The sequence below is a fragment of the Chelmon rostratus genome, chromosome 20, assembly GCF_017976325.1.
Source record: "Chelmon rostratus isolate fCheRos1 chromosome 20, fCheRos1.pri, whole genome shotgun sequence".
Taxonomy (NCBI): domain Eukaryota; kingdom Metazoa; phylum Chordata; class Actinopteri; order Chaetodontiformes; family Chaetodontidae; genus Chelmon; species Chelmon rostratus.
Genome location: NC_055677.1, coordinates 22,653,953 through 22,668,281, shown reverse-complemented (window position 1 = coordinate 22,668,281; position 14,329 = coordinate 22,653,953). Strand labels below are relative to the sequence as shown.

Below are 14,329 nucleotides of genomic sequence, written 5' to 3'. Positions count from 1 at the left end.
ATCAGGATATGCCGTGTTAAATCTGACCACCGTAGAGTACAGGCTTACATTCAGGGTTTGATAAACCATAGCAGAAGCAGTTGACAGAGGCCAGTGTCAACGGTGTGCTTTATCAGGAAACTTTATATTATATGGTTATTTAGAGATGATTATCACTCACATTAACATTATTTTAATTGTCGGTGCAGTTGTTGAACAAGCAAGCTAAAATTAATTATCAGATTTATTTTATTTTGGTTGGTTATATGGTTTTTCATGCAGTCCAGTCCTGGATACATGACAAATCTTAAAGCTGTCCTGGCTGTCCTGGCTGCTTAAATATATACAGTATATACAATATAACCCTTTCTGCCCAAAAAGTTTCAGAAGAATGCATAATCTGGTAGGGGGTTATTTTTAACAATTATTTTTGCTGAACAGCAATTGAAGTAGGATTGTTGTTATGAAAGAGAGATTTGCTTACTTTCTTTGTCATACACATTGCAAAAAAGTTTGGTCTTTATTTATTTATTTATTTATTTAAAATATTTCCATTGTGCCAGAATGCAAAAGACCTTCAGACAAATTTAGTGTGCTTGAATTGCATGATAAAAAATATAAACTGCATTTGGGTGAAATATGGTTAATAAAAAGGTTCTGCTACACTTAAATGTTACAGTCATCTTTTAATTGAATGAGCAAAAAAAAATTGGGTAAAAATGACATCCCTCCAGGCCAAGCAGTCCCTCTGGATCCTTTGCATGCAACCCAAGAAATCCCTCTCACAGGACCAAAGGAGGAGTGCAACTGAATCCCTCTTACACATCCGAAAGAGTCCCACTGCGTCTGTCACACAGCCAGTGGACTTGTCCTGCTGTGTCCCTCTCACACAGCCAGTGGAGTACTGCTAATGAGTCCTTCTCAGACCAGAAGCCCCAAGAGTGCCTCTCAGACAGCTGGAGAAGTTGGCTCCATGAGCCCCTCCCACGCAGCCAGTAGAGTATTTCCTCTTAGGCACATGGTCTGTAATGTTTTCTCTTTATTATTCCATTGTTGTGCCAGAATGTTAAACACCTTCAGACTTATTTAGTGTGCTTGACTTGCGTTATACAAAATATAAACTGTTTGTAGGTGAAACACAGTGGACAGAAAAACAAGCTCTGCTGCACTTAACATACGGTCACCTATTCTGTTAGCAGAAAAAAGGGGAATAAATGAGCCTCCAAGCTAAAGTAGTCCCTCTGGATCTTCTGCATACAGCCCAAGGAATCCCTCTGGCCCACTCCCAGGGCCAGAGAAGGAGTGCTTCTGAAAGCCATGCACATCGAGGGAATGACCCCCAGTGATTCTGTCATACACGTCAGGAGAAGTCTCACCAAATCCTTCACACAAAGCCCAAGGGTTCAGCTCAGCGAGTCCGCCTCACACAGCTGGAGTAGTTCCTCTAAATCCCTCTCAAATAGCCAGAGGAGATGGTGCAGTGGTCCCTCTCACATACAGACCAGTGACGTGCGGTGAGGTTCAGGGCTGGTGAGGCACTGAGGTCATCAGTCAGATTTCCAAACATACAGAGTAGCTTATTCACCATCTGACTGGCAGCAGTTAACGTGTTTGGTTTAAAATTCCATATCAGCATTCTTTACATATACAAACTGAGGCATAAAAAAAGCACATTTAATAAAAAAAAACGTTATTATCGTCTTACCTTTACTTATAAATGAAGTCCATGTGCCTCTCCTTCTGAAGAAAAGCATTGTTAAGTTGTTTGTAGAAGTCTTCCTTATCTGTCTTCAGTTTTAAAAGTCTCTCTGTCTCAAAAGAGATGACAGTTTGAATGAGATCCTTCTGTGCCAAAAAGCCGAGAAGCTTTCCAGGAGATTTACATGCATCCCTCACCGTTTGTGAGCTATACAGTCCAACGAGATCCGCCTTTAGTTTCACAAAGTCAAAGAATTTGGCATTTTTTGACAGGCTCTGCAGTTTCGTGTCATCAAAATGTTGCGACATTTCACCGAATTTCAGTCCACCAACCAAGGAAAGCCAGCTCACCAAAATGATCAAACCTAGCCAATGTTACAGAACACTCTTCTTTTTCATTCACATCTAATCGACTGTCTGTCTCCACTCTCTGTCAGGTGCAGTACGCTGTATTTCTGCTCAAAACGGTAAAAAAAACCCATCAAACTTCAGTCTCATGCGCTCAAGAGCTGCAACTTTTTCTTTTATTTTAGCCTGCACCCCATTAAGTTCTGAGGCCATTACAGCAGCGCCATCGTAAATCTGAGCTACAAGCTTTTCAACACAGTCGTACTTCCCAGGACGTACTCCGCAATGGCAGGAGCGTCTGTCCTCACTCACGTCATCAAAGCCCAAAAACGCACCCAAGTCTATCCCGGACATCCCAAACGTTTTTGGCATGATTTGACTTGCGTGGTCGACCACTCATGTTTGATGAGGCTTCTTTGCAAATTCTTCCATTGTATGCCGTCACCTTCATCTTCGCACAGGATCGTAAGCTGTGAAACAAAACAGTGTGTGTAATCTGTGAGGCATGCACGATGTTTGTTTTTGAAAACTAACAAACTGTCTGTTGATGTATTTGGTTCACTGGCGTCATGTTTTGTCCTGCACTTCCTGTTTTATTGTGAAAGCTAGCTCTCCTCTCGTTTCAGACCATAGACTTCCTGGTGTCCATCCCGTCTGTCTGATTGTCTGCCCTGCCCTGATTGTTTCCACCACCTTGTTGTGTTCCTCACACCAGTAAGCATACGCCTACGATCCTAAATGAAAAGGAGGACCGACAAAATCCTGGAAAAGGCTCAAAAAACAACTTCTGAATGAGAGAGTAAGGCAGGTCAATTTAGAGTGAAATTTAACAACCTACAGCACAAGCTTATGTCATCACTACCTGAAGATGTCTGGAAGAAAGTCATGGACTTCACATGGAAAGCCCAACTTGCCCAGCACAACGAAACTAAAGGCAGACAAACAAAGAAATTTCAGAACTTGCAATCAAGACATAACACTTCTAATATGCAATTTCTCACCTGGAGGCAAAAAAGTGAAGACTCAACACAAAATGAGTTACATAATAGATGGGTTAAGAATTTGTCTGACAGAGTCCTTACCCAGCTGGAGAAGGAGGTCTTAGCTAAAGGATTGAATTTTGTCATGACACCAAAACAAGTCCCAATAGTTGATCTGATCACGGCAACAGAATCAGCTATAAAGAAGAACAACCTAAGGGAAACAAAAACCAGTTGTTATCCCAGCTGGTCTTTTGTGAAAAGTTCAGCTGCTTCCAGAAAAAACAGGGTCACAGAGGAAGAAAAGAGGGACAGACGGCATAACATCGTCATTCCATATGTGTCTGGTGTATCGGAGAAACTCAGGAGAATCTTCAACAAACACAACATCCCGGTACATTTCAAACCTCGGAACACTCTCAGGCAAAGGCTGGTGCACCCCAAAGACCGAACACCTCACACTCAGAAGAACAATCTGGTGTATGGAGTCCAGTGCAGTGAGGAATGCACAGACTTGTATATTGGGGAAACCAAACAGCCACTGAGCAGACGCATGGCACAACACAGAAGGGCAAACTCTTCAGGGCTGGACTCAGCTGTTTACCTGCATCTCAAGGAGAAAGCACACTCCTTTGAGGATAAAAATGTGCATATTCTGGACAGAGAAGACAGATGGTTTGAAAGAGGAGTAAGAGAAGCCATCTATGTCAAGGTTGAAAAACCGTGTCTGAACAGAGGGGGGGTCTGAGACACCACCTATCTCCCACATACAATGCTGTCCTTTCATCTCTCCCAAAGAGATTCAAAGATTTAGCCTCTGAGGATAAACAACAAAGCCATTCACACATGGCTCCAGGAGCCTCCCAATGACAACAATGGGACACTAACGAGGCAAACGACTGTCGTTGACACCCTAGGGTGGCACCGTACCCCGCCTTAATGGGGGATCGTTTGCCCCACAATAGAGTGATGCCATCCTTGGTTTTGGGGGTTGGCCTCACTCAGGGGATAAATACTTAAACTTTACACCATTTCATTAGACTAGAGCTGTCCTATCTAGTCTGGTGTGCATGAACTGAGGAAGCCTACTCGGATGAGAGGCGAAATGTCTTCTAGGACAAACTGATCAGGTCCAGTTGCAAACGACTGAAAGCCCTGACGTTTACTATGACCTGGATGAATGAAATTTCCACAGGCATGTTCCTTGTTACCTAATGTATATATAGTCTGCGTCTCCCTCTGTCCTGTGCCACATTGTCTTGTGAACCTTGTGTACCCTGTCTGGTAACCTTGCTAGTTTTTGCCTTGCCTTGATAGTTCTTGATCCCTTATTTTATTTTTTTGATTGATATTCTTAGTGTCTTTTGTTTGTATTTTGATGACCAATCGCCCTTTGCCCCCTTTGTAATTATCTGAAGAGATTTTTGTTATTAAAACCAGCCTTTGAGCTTTTTCCCTCCTTGGTGTTTCTGAGTCCTGCATTTTAGTCCAAAACCCTTGTGCCTGAGTGTTGTTCAAATTGAGTGAGCAAGCAAGAAGGTAATGATTACTATTTGTCTACTCTCCTCAACCTCAATTACACCTTTGCTAAAAAATAGAAGGTGGCTTCAAATGCTGGACCAAGCTACCGCTCACTCTCATTGGGCAAATTGCTACAATTTACACTCCAGTTTTGCACAACCCAAACCTCCAGTTACATAACAACCATCTCTACTGTCCATCATGGCAAGAAATCTCTTGTATCTCACCTATTCCAAAACAAACCATTTCATGCTATTCAGTACACTAATCGAGAAGCACAGGATTGTTAGAGACCAGTTCCAATAACCAGTAAAATCCATAATTAAATCCAAAATGAACGTAACCAATACCACACATACCTCTCAGTTAAGTGACAAGATGATGAAAATCACAAACTTCTGACTCAGAATCATCTGAAAACTTAGAAACCATCTCCATCTCAGATTGCTTTACAACAACAGCAAAACACTGTCAAACTCAATGTGACACCCACATGATCTTTGGCCCCTTTGCAATATCTCAAAACAGAACTAGCTACCTGTTTTTTTTTTTTTTGTAAGGGTTTAAAGAACCCTATTGATATATGTATTTTCAAACAATTTGTAATTTTGCTTTAGCAAATGACATCCAGACATTTACAGAGGACAAAAGTCAGGATTTTACTGTTATAGTACATTTTCCCATACCCTATTTTCATATGTAATGTGACATTTAAAAAGTAATCTCATTAACACAATCATGTTTCACAAAATTGTGAACTTTCCATGCTTGTAAATGACAGAATCCTTCAAGGATGCCCCTTTGATAACCAGTCACCTGTTACCAATAAACCTCTTTACCTCTGGAATGTTCCAAACAGGTGTCTATGGAGCATTCCACATCTTTCCCAGTCTTTTGTTGCTCCTGTGCCAACTTGTTTGGAACATGTTGCTGCATCAAATTCAGAATAAACACACAGTATATTAACAAACATCAGTTGATTAGGTGAAACATTAAATATTTTTTTATTGCAGAAGACCTGATCGACTTGAACTAGCAATTGAGACCACAAACTCATTAAGAAACTGCTACCTAATAAATAAATGGTAAGAAATGAAGTGAGAAGTACAGTCATTTACTCACAAGCTTACATATTACTGGACTTCTTGCAGCCACTGTGTTCAGAATTCATGTTTAAGGCACCTTGACAGTCTATGGTCTGAACATAGCCTTATACAGTGTTTTTATTTATTTTTTTCTCCCATACAATATGGAACATCACACTTCTGCACCTCAGATAGGTACCATACTAAACAGTTTGGAAATCTGACTGTGAAAAAATGTCTTTACAGTTACGAAAAATAACTTGTTTCCCTCATAGTTATTCAGGAAGGTGCCACAATCCTGTGTCATTAGATCATATTCAAGCTTGCGAGTTGCATACATATAATAAAAACTTTAAAAAAAAAAAAAAACATTGAAAACATGGAATATGTAATCGCTTCTTCAATCAGTTATGTATATGGATCCAATTGCAAAGAAACCCCATTTTTCTTTATGTTATTTTCGTCTGTTGTGTTTATCCCAAAATGTCACATTTTTCTCTCTTTCAGCACTGGCTAACTGAGTTGGAGATCTTTGCCATCATTTTTGCAGCTGCCATTCATGACTATGAACATACAGGGACAACCAATAACTTCCATATTCAGACCAGGTAATTTCCACCCAGCATTTTTTATGTTTTATGTTTAATCACAGCAGAACTTGATTAAACTTTAATATGTTTATAATCATCTTCTTGCATTACTAGTCATTGTTAATTTTATTATTATTTCCATTTAAACCAAAAGTTTTCGTTAAAAGGTGAATCTTGATGAATGTAGCTGTGTGGAATTTGCAGGTCAGAAACAGCAATGTTGTACAATGACCGAGCTGTTCTGGAGAACCACCATGTCAGCGCTGCCTATCGTCTTCTACAGGATAATGATGACGCAAACATCCTCTCTAATCTCTCCAAAGATGACTGGAGGTGAGACAGTTTTTATTGGCTATATATCAAGAGTCACAGTGGCTGTCAGCTCTGTGAGGCTGTCACACTCAACTAATGGAACCCATCAAGCAGAGGCCTTCTCTCAGCTGTACAGAAGTAGAGCTAAATACTAATATGCTCACAGTTACAATTTTAACATGCAGATGTTTGGCAAATAATGTTTTACATGTTCATCATCTTAGTTTAATGTGCCAAATAACACTAAACATGAGGTACAGCTGAGGTTGATGTGTCATTATTTTCCTATGGACTCCAGGAGGGAAAAATGTTATTGTTTTTGGGATGATATGGCTGCTTTCAAGTTCTGTCTCTTGCTCTCTCACCACTCAAAGAACACCTCAGCTATTTTTGAAAAATGTACAGTTTTTGGAAAGATAAGATAAGATGAGATAAGATCAACTTTATTAATCCCCAGGTGGGGAAATTTAGTATTACAGCAGCATCAGTAGTATAGATTATCTGCTGCCTCTGCGGGCAGTCTGAACATTTTTTTCCCCATGTTACATCTCTGTGTAAAAGTCACAATTTGTATAGTTTTTGTTGATGAAGGTGTACGCACACGTGGAACCCCCCCAATGAGCAAAATAAACATAGAGTTGGTTGTTTCACTCCAGATTAAAAATGATAAAAAATATGACTTACATCAAATATAATGTAGCCTTACACAGCATGATATGAGGTACCTAAATGTCCATTATAAACCATTAATTGATTATTAATTTGAAGTTAAGTAGGGCGCAGTTACTGAGTATGTATTAAGAGGTAATATTAATGCATTTGTCATAATGCAACGCATTATTGTGTCTTTGTCCAGTTAACTTTCAAAGCAGTATAAGCAACAGAGTCACAGCCTGATATAAGAACACAGATAAAGAAAATAAAATAGAAAACACCAGACTAGAGCCCCAAAAGAGCACTCTACCTGAGGAACATATCGTAAAACTATGTACATGGAAACTGATGGTTATGAAAGAAATTTGCCTTAGGGGCTTTCTGTCAGAACAACTAGGCAGTCAGGTGACATAGTATAAAAAGGGCCAGAGTCTAAATAGGCAGCATGTCATTGCAGATGAATGTGTCAAACAAAAGGCCTTCACCCAGGAGACTGGGGTTTGCGGCCTGTGTAAACCCAAAAGTAAAATATAACTCTTATTTTTTTCATCCAGTTTTCAGCTGCAATTTGGTTAGGTTTAGGAACTGAAACCAGTTGGTGAGGTTTAGGAAAAGATCATTGATTGAGGTAAAATAGTAAGTCAACTTTGAGCTTTGGTTTCACACAGGACATGAACAGTGGCTTTCTGCCAGAAAGCCTTTTTGCCCCCCCAGGACAAACTTCAGCTATAATGGGTTTAGATGCCCAGCAACTGGGCTTTTATTAATGCAAGACAAGACACTGATTTCAAAATACAGACTCCCCATTCATTAAGACAAATATCTGGTGTTACAGTCACACTGCAAAAATAAAGTCCAGTGTGTTAATCCATGATTTGGGCAGCAGAAGAATGCATGAAGGTGATGGATTGGCCCATCTGATGATTGGAAGGAAACAGATTGACTGGTATTTTGTCCCATTGCTCACTGCAAATTTAACATGAGTTGTAGTCCTCCCAGCATTTATGCTGTTTTAGAATAGTAACGTTATCCTTGCTTCAATCAAACTATTTCTTTTCACAAAATTGTTTGATTGATGGTATTTCTTTATGTGTTAATGTTCAATATTGACAAATTTAAGATTGGGTGATGGGCAAGATACTGAAGCCCAAAATTCAATTCAATTCACTTTTTATTTATTTATGTAGTGCAAATCACAGCGCAAGTTGTCTCAGGACACTTTACATTTTGAGCAGGTACAGACCAAACTCTTTATCTACAGAGACCCAACAATTCCCTCATGAGCAAACACTTGGCGACAGTGACGAGGAAAAACTTCCTTTTAACAGGTAGAAACCTCAAGCAGAACCAGGCTCTGGGTGAGCGGCCATCTGCTTCAATTGGGTGGGTGAGAGAGAGACAGAGAGGGAGAGACAGAGAGAGAGAGGTCCATTTGGACCTGTGAGACGGGAAAGCACAAAGACTCCGCTGAAGAAGCCACGTAGTAACATGCCCTGATAGGACAGGAATACATAGAGATTTATGTATTCCTGTCCTACAAATTGTTCCCAATGCTGTGTCATCAGTGTGTGGTTGTGTGAATGGGCGAAGTAAACTAGAAAAGGGCAATATAAATGCAGTCCATTTGCCATTGCTCAAGGTTGGAATAGGACCTGAATAGATGTTGTGACTGATGGTCGCTGAGTTTGTCAAGTAGCAGCAATATTATAGTTGTCCAAAACTGTCCAAACTGACTGGTATCCAGGGAAATACTCACAAACTGACAGAAATCTTTATACACCAAGTACAAGGGATGAACTGACAATGGAGAACACACAGACTTAAATTCACTGGGGAGGAGAACTAATGAGACACAGGTGAAACAAATCAAACAATCACGACGGCAGGAAAACACAGGAAGTAAAGCAAAAGATACCACATGAGGTGAACCTTCCAAATAAAACAGGATGTGAGAAAAACTAAATAACTCAGAATCATGACAGTAATTCTAAAATGTGGTAGTAGTGAGTGTAACAACCTCAGCACAGATGTTTTATGGTCACATTCCCTTTTGTTCTTGAATACTCTGGCAGCTACATTCTGGAGTAGCTATAGTTGATAGAGAGATTCCTGTGAGCAGGGCGTTCAAGTAGTGGAGCCAACTGGAAATAAAAGCATCAACAAGTTTTTTAGTATCTGGGATGAAAAGTTCCTCACCTTCATGATATTTCTGAAATGGCATAATCCAGTTTTATCTCTGCTGTCAATGTGGCTCTGAAAAGTGAGGTCAGCGTCCAGGATGATGCCGAGGTTTCTGACCTGTGTGTTCCTTTCCACAAACAGTCATGACAATTTAGTCCGCTAACTTTACCCTGATAACCAGGATTTCTGTTTTGTCACTGTTTAACTAAAAATTTGCTAACCAGGATTTAAATTTTGTTACTGTCTAACTAGAAAAATATTAGACATCCAGTAATCAATGTCCTTGATACATTCAACATTCAGGATGATACCGAGATTTCTGACCTGTGTGATGCTTTCCAGAAACAGTTATGGCAAGTTTTCCTATCTGTTAGCTATTGCCCTTATAACCAGGATTTCCATTTTGTCACCGTTTAAAAAAAAATCAAGAAAAATTGCCAAGACAAAACACTAAAATCATGCCCTTTGATGTATGATAGAAATGTTGATTGATATATTGTCAAATGCCATTAGCACTGAGATATAGCACTGAGATATATGAGATTCTTACTGTTTATTAAATTTTAAAATATGCTTGCTTGGCTTTTGTAATTTCTGAGTAATAATTAATTATTAAATTTGTAAATATCAAATGTCCTGGAAGCTGTGTTTCATACCAGCCCTTCTGCAGTCCCTTTTTTCCTGCTCATCAATTCATCCATTGCACTGAACATACATGAAAGGTGTACTGATTTAAGAGGAGGTGTGTGAGATCATATAAATTGTGGCTTTAGAAAGAATATTTAGGGAAAAAAAGGCTGACGTTAAGATGTTGTCCTGTGTACAAAGGCAGCAGTTACTTTAAATACAGTTAGTATACACACAAATGATTAAATCAAAATCACAAATTGTGATTTTTTTTTGTCAAACCAAATTATTGGACAACTTAAAATTTTGACCAGACAATGGTGTTGCATGAAGTTTTTTCAAATCATTCCGAAGGGAACAAGAATGTTTATGGCAATCCATGTAATGGTTGTTGAAATATTTCACATTAGTTCAATCTTTCAGAGAACTACGGACTTTGGTAGTAGAGATGGTGTTGGCCACTGACATGTCCTGCCACTTCCAGCAGATCAAAGCCATGAAAAGCCACCTGCAGCAGCCTGAGACGTGAGTACTGGATTTCAATCTGAGTCAGTGTCAGTTTTGTTGATATCTACCAAAGTAGTAAACAGGCAACAGGTCCTTAACAAATCTCTTTGTGAGGATGCTGACACTGTCAAATTGAGGCAAAGTTGGGTTTAATCACCTTTATGATTATTTCTGGTTTTACTACTGGCAAAAAGATTTTGTTGTATATATTAGAGAATAATTTGGAAGTAATATTATTTTAGCTGAATGCAGTCTAATTTGACTTGCACTGCCCTTCTCCCAAGAGCTGAGTGATAGTTGTCCCTGCCGCAGTGTTCCTTGTTGATTAAATGGTAAAAAAAAAAAAAAAGAAATGTACAACTTTCAGGAAACCTCTACTCTGGAATGCACCGCTCAGCATGGCTGTCTTCGTTTTTTTCTTTTTTGCTGAAGCTTATTGTGGATATCCTAACACTTCTCCCAAAGTTGACTAAACAGTTTTTTCCATAAATGGTACCTCAACGACATCAGCACACATGCTCCGAGATTTCGAGGTATGTGAGTCATTGTTAACAGTCAGGAAGCACTGATGTGTTTTTCCACAGTTTTCACAGTTCTGTAGTAAAGGATACTGAGTGTTCCAGACTCTATGAGTGTTTCCCTTTTTTTTTAGTTAGATGTCAAGCAGGTATTACATGGTGTCAGAAGTGGTGTAGGCTAGCCAGACTGGATCAAGATATTGAAGTTTAATCCTGGCGAGGAAGGCTACTGGCATCTGCCACTGGCAACACCTGCAGACTGCTTAGGGCAGGCATGGGCAAACTACGGCCCGGGGGCCATATGCGGCCCGTTGAGCTTTTAAATCCGGCCCGCTGAACTTGAAGAAACTATATAAATGAACCTTGTTAATGTTATATTTTCTCTGCAATTCTGTCTTTTTCCCAATAGATGGCGCACTCTAGATACATTGAGCTTTGTTGAGGTGTGCCGTATTACTCCATTTGCGGTTTACTCTTCGAGCCTCAGCCCTTCTGTAAAGATGAGCGGAGCTAAGAAAAGAAAAGTGGACAGAGAATGTCCAGATTTTAATAAGAATGTCCAGATTTTAATAAGGAGTGGGCAACTAAATATTTTATGGCTAAATACTTAGAAAGGAATGGTATGATAGATACGACAGTGCAAAAAGCAGGGATACCAGGATTTGCGGGATGCTTAGAGCATACTAGCATGATTTGGCATCAGATTCAGACAGCTAAGAGGGAGAAAAGAGACTTGAATGTTGTATTTTTAGATCTGGCTAATGCGTTTGGGTCAGTGCCACATAACCTTATTTGGAGTTCCTTTGACTACTTTAAAGTGCCGGAGATAGTTGTTAACTTGGTGAAAGCATATTTCCAAGACATCAGACTGTGTGCAAGTATCACAGAGCTCACAACAGGCTGGCAAAGATTGGAGGTTGGTATTATGGCAGGATGTACAGTGTCCCCGCTAGCTTTCACAATGGCTATGGAGGTAATTATTAGGGCTTCCAAGTGGGTCGTAGGTGGAGAGAGACGGCAGAATGGAATGCGTCTTCCACCAATTAGGGCTTATATGGATGATATGACACTGCTAACTTCAACAGTGCCATGTACAAGGAGGTTGTTAGATAAAGTCAATCAGAATCTCAAGTGGGCTAGCATGAAGATTAAGCCTAGTAAGTCAAGGAGTATTTCAATATACAGAGGGAAAGTAAGTGATAGGAAGTTTGCTATAGATGGTGAGGAAATCCCAACAATTAGGGAGAAATCAGTTAAGAGTCTCGGACGGTGGTACAATGTGGACCTGAATGATGTTGAACAGGTTGTGCAATTTAGAAAGGATGTTGCAGAAGGGTTGGAGAGAATAGATAAATCAGGGCTCCCAGGAAAACTGAGGTTGTGGTGCTTGCAGTTTGGCTTGTATCCTAGGTTAATGTGGCCAATGTCAGTATATGAAGTCCCATTATCTGTAGCAGAGAGAATGGAAAGGCTAGTTAGCTCTTATATTAGAAAATGGTTGGGTGCTCCCAGGTGCTTAAGCAATGTAGCTTTGTATGGGAAAGGAATGCTTCAGCTGCCAGTATCCAGTCTAACAGAGGAGTTTAAATGCACTAAGGTTAGGACAGAACTCTTATTATCTGGGAGTAAGGACATGTTAGTCAGCAATGTGGTTCCGAATCCTTCTGGGGGGAGGAAATGGAACCCAAGGGCAGCAGTGCAGGAGGCAGAGGCAGCTCTCAGGCATGCAGAAATAGTAGGAATAGTAGGAAATGTTCAATTTGGCCGGGGAGGCTTGGGGCTTGGCCCAGGCAAACCAGTGTGGAATAAAGCAGGTCTAAAGGAGAAAAGAAAGCTTGTAGTGGAACAGGTGCGTAGGCAGGAGGAGTTGTTAAGAGGGGCAAAAGCAGTTGGTCAAGCCAAACAGGGACAATGGTTGAATTGGGAAGGTGTTGAGAAGAGGAAACTTAGTTGGAGGGACCTGTGGAATATGGAGGAAGGCAGTATTAAATTTCTGATAGGGGCGACATACGATGTGTTGCAAACCCCGCAGAACCTAAGTCTCTGGGTACAGGGCGATCAATCGTGCCCACTCTGCTCAGGTACAGCAAGTTTAAAGCACATTTTGTCAGGTTGTAGAATTAGCTTATCACAAGGCCGGTATACATGGCGGCATAATCAGGTGCTGAGAAGCTTAGCCGCAGGCATTGAGGAGAGAAGGAAGCAGGTGAATTCTGGAAGTTCTAGAAAGGAGAGGTTAGATGTGCAGTTTGTTCGAGAGGGGGAGAAAAATAGAGCTGCTAAGTCAGGGAGAAAGCAGGTAGGTGGCTGCCTGGTAGGGGCTGATGATTGGCAAATGCAGGTCGACTTGGGAGGAAAGCTAGTTGTGCCCCAGGAAATAGTTTATAGTAATCTGAGGCCAGACATTGTCTTATGGTCCATGAGTAAAAAGACTGTGTATTTTATTGAGTTAACAGTCCCTTGGGAAAATTCAGTGGAGGCAGCTTATGAAAGGAAGAAGACTAAGTATGCAGATTTAAAGACAGAATCTGAGCAGAGGGGATGGAAGACCAGGGTCTGTCCGGTTGAAGTGGGGTGTAGAGGTTTTGTTGCAGGGTCAGCTGTTTCACTGTTGAGGGAGCTGGGAGTGCATGGGCAAAATTTAAGAAAGACAGTGAGGGAGATGTCAGATGAGGCTGCTAGGTCTAGTCAGTGGATATGGATCAGGAGAAATAATAGTAGTTGGGGGTGAAATAGGGACAGTGGGGGGGGGGGGGGGGGGGGGGCAGAGGACATGCATGCCTAACCCGGCAAGAGAAGAGGTTAATGTCTGAACAAGACACCTCTCCTCTGCTCTGCTTTCCCCGCCCCATCTTCTCGCTCTGCCAATAGGAAGAGAACCAGGAAGTTTAGATAAGGTGGGGGTGTGGCCAGCTAGAGTCTCTCTTTGGGACCATGCGGCCTGTTCAGGTGAGTTTGCGTGGTAAGACACAGAGTTGGCTTGTTTTTTGATCTTTTTGGTTGTTTTCCTGTTTTGTTTGCTTCTTGAAGGAAATGTTAGGGTTTGTTTTCCTGCTCTGTTTGCTTTTTGAAGGAAATGGTAGGGTTTGCTGCTTCTTGAAGGAAATGTTAGAAGAGGCTGTTAAATCTAGTCTGTGGTTTAGGCCTCCACCTTCAGCACCTTCTAAATTTTCCACCCCCTACCCGAACAAGGGTCTGTATCCAATCCCTACTTTCATCTTTTGACTCTACCTCTTTATTTTCTATCCCCTACCCGAACCAGGGTTTGTATTCCCACCCCGCTTTTTCTTGGTGCAGTTGGTGAGAGGCAGGGGTAGATGATGGTAGTG

At 40.9% G+C, this 14,329-nt stretch overlaps 1 protein-coding gene across 2 annotated transcripts in view; it reads left to right on the top strand.

The window, feature by feature from the left end:
• pde1ca (phosphodiesterase 1C, calmodulin-dependent a) overlaps positions 1-14,329 on the top strand; it is a 46,214-nt gene that overhangs the window by 18,780 nt on the left and 13,105 nt on the right. For both annotated transcript variants that reach the window (XM_041961525.1, XM_041961524.1), the window contains exons 9-11: positions 6,119-6,219; positions 6,406-6,534; positions 10,399-10,500. In XM_041961525.1, coding sequence (XP_041817459.1) covers positions 6,119-6,219; positions 6,406-6,534; positions 10,399-10,500 — 332 coding nt within the window. The remainder of the gene's footprint in view (positions 1-6,118; positions 6,220-6,405; positions 6,535-10,398; positions 10,501-14,329) is intronic.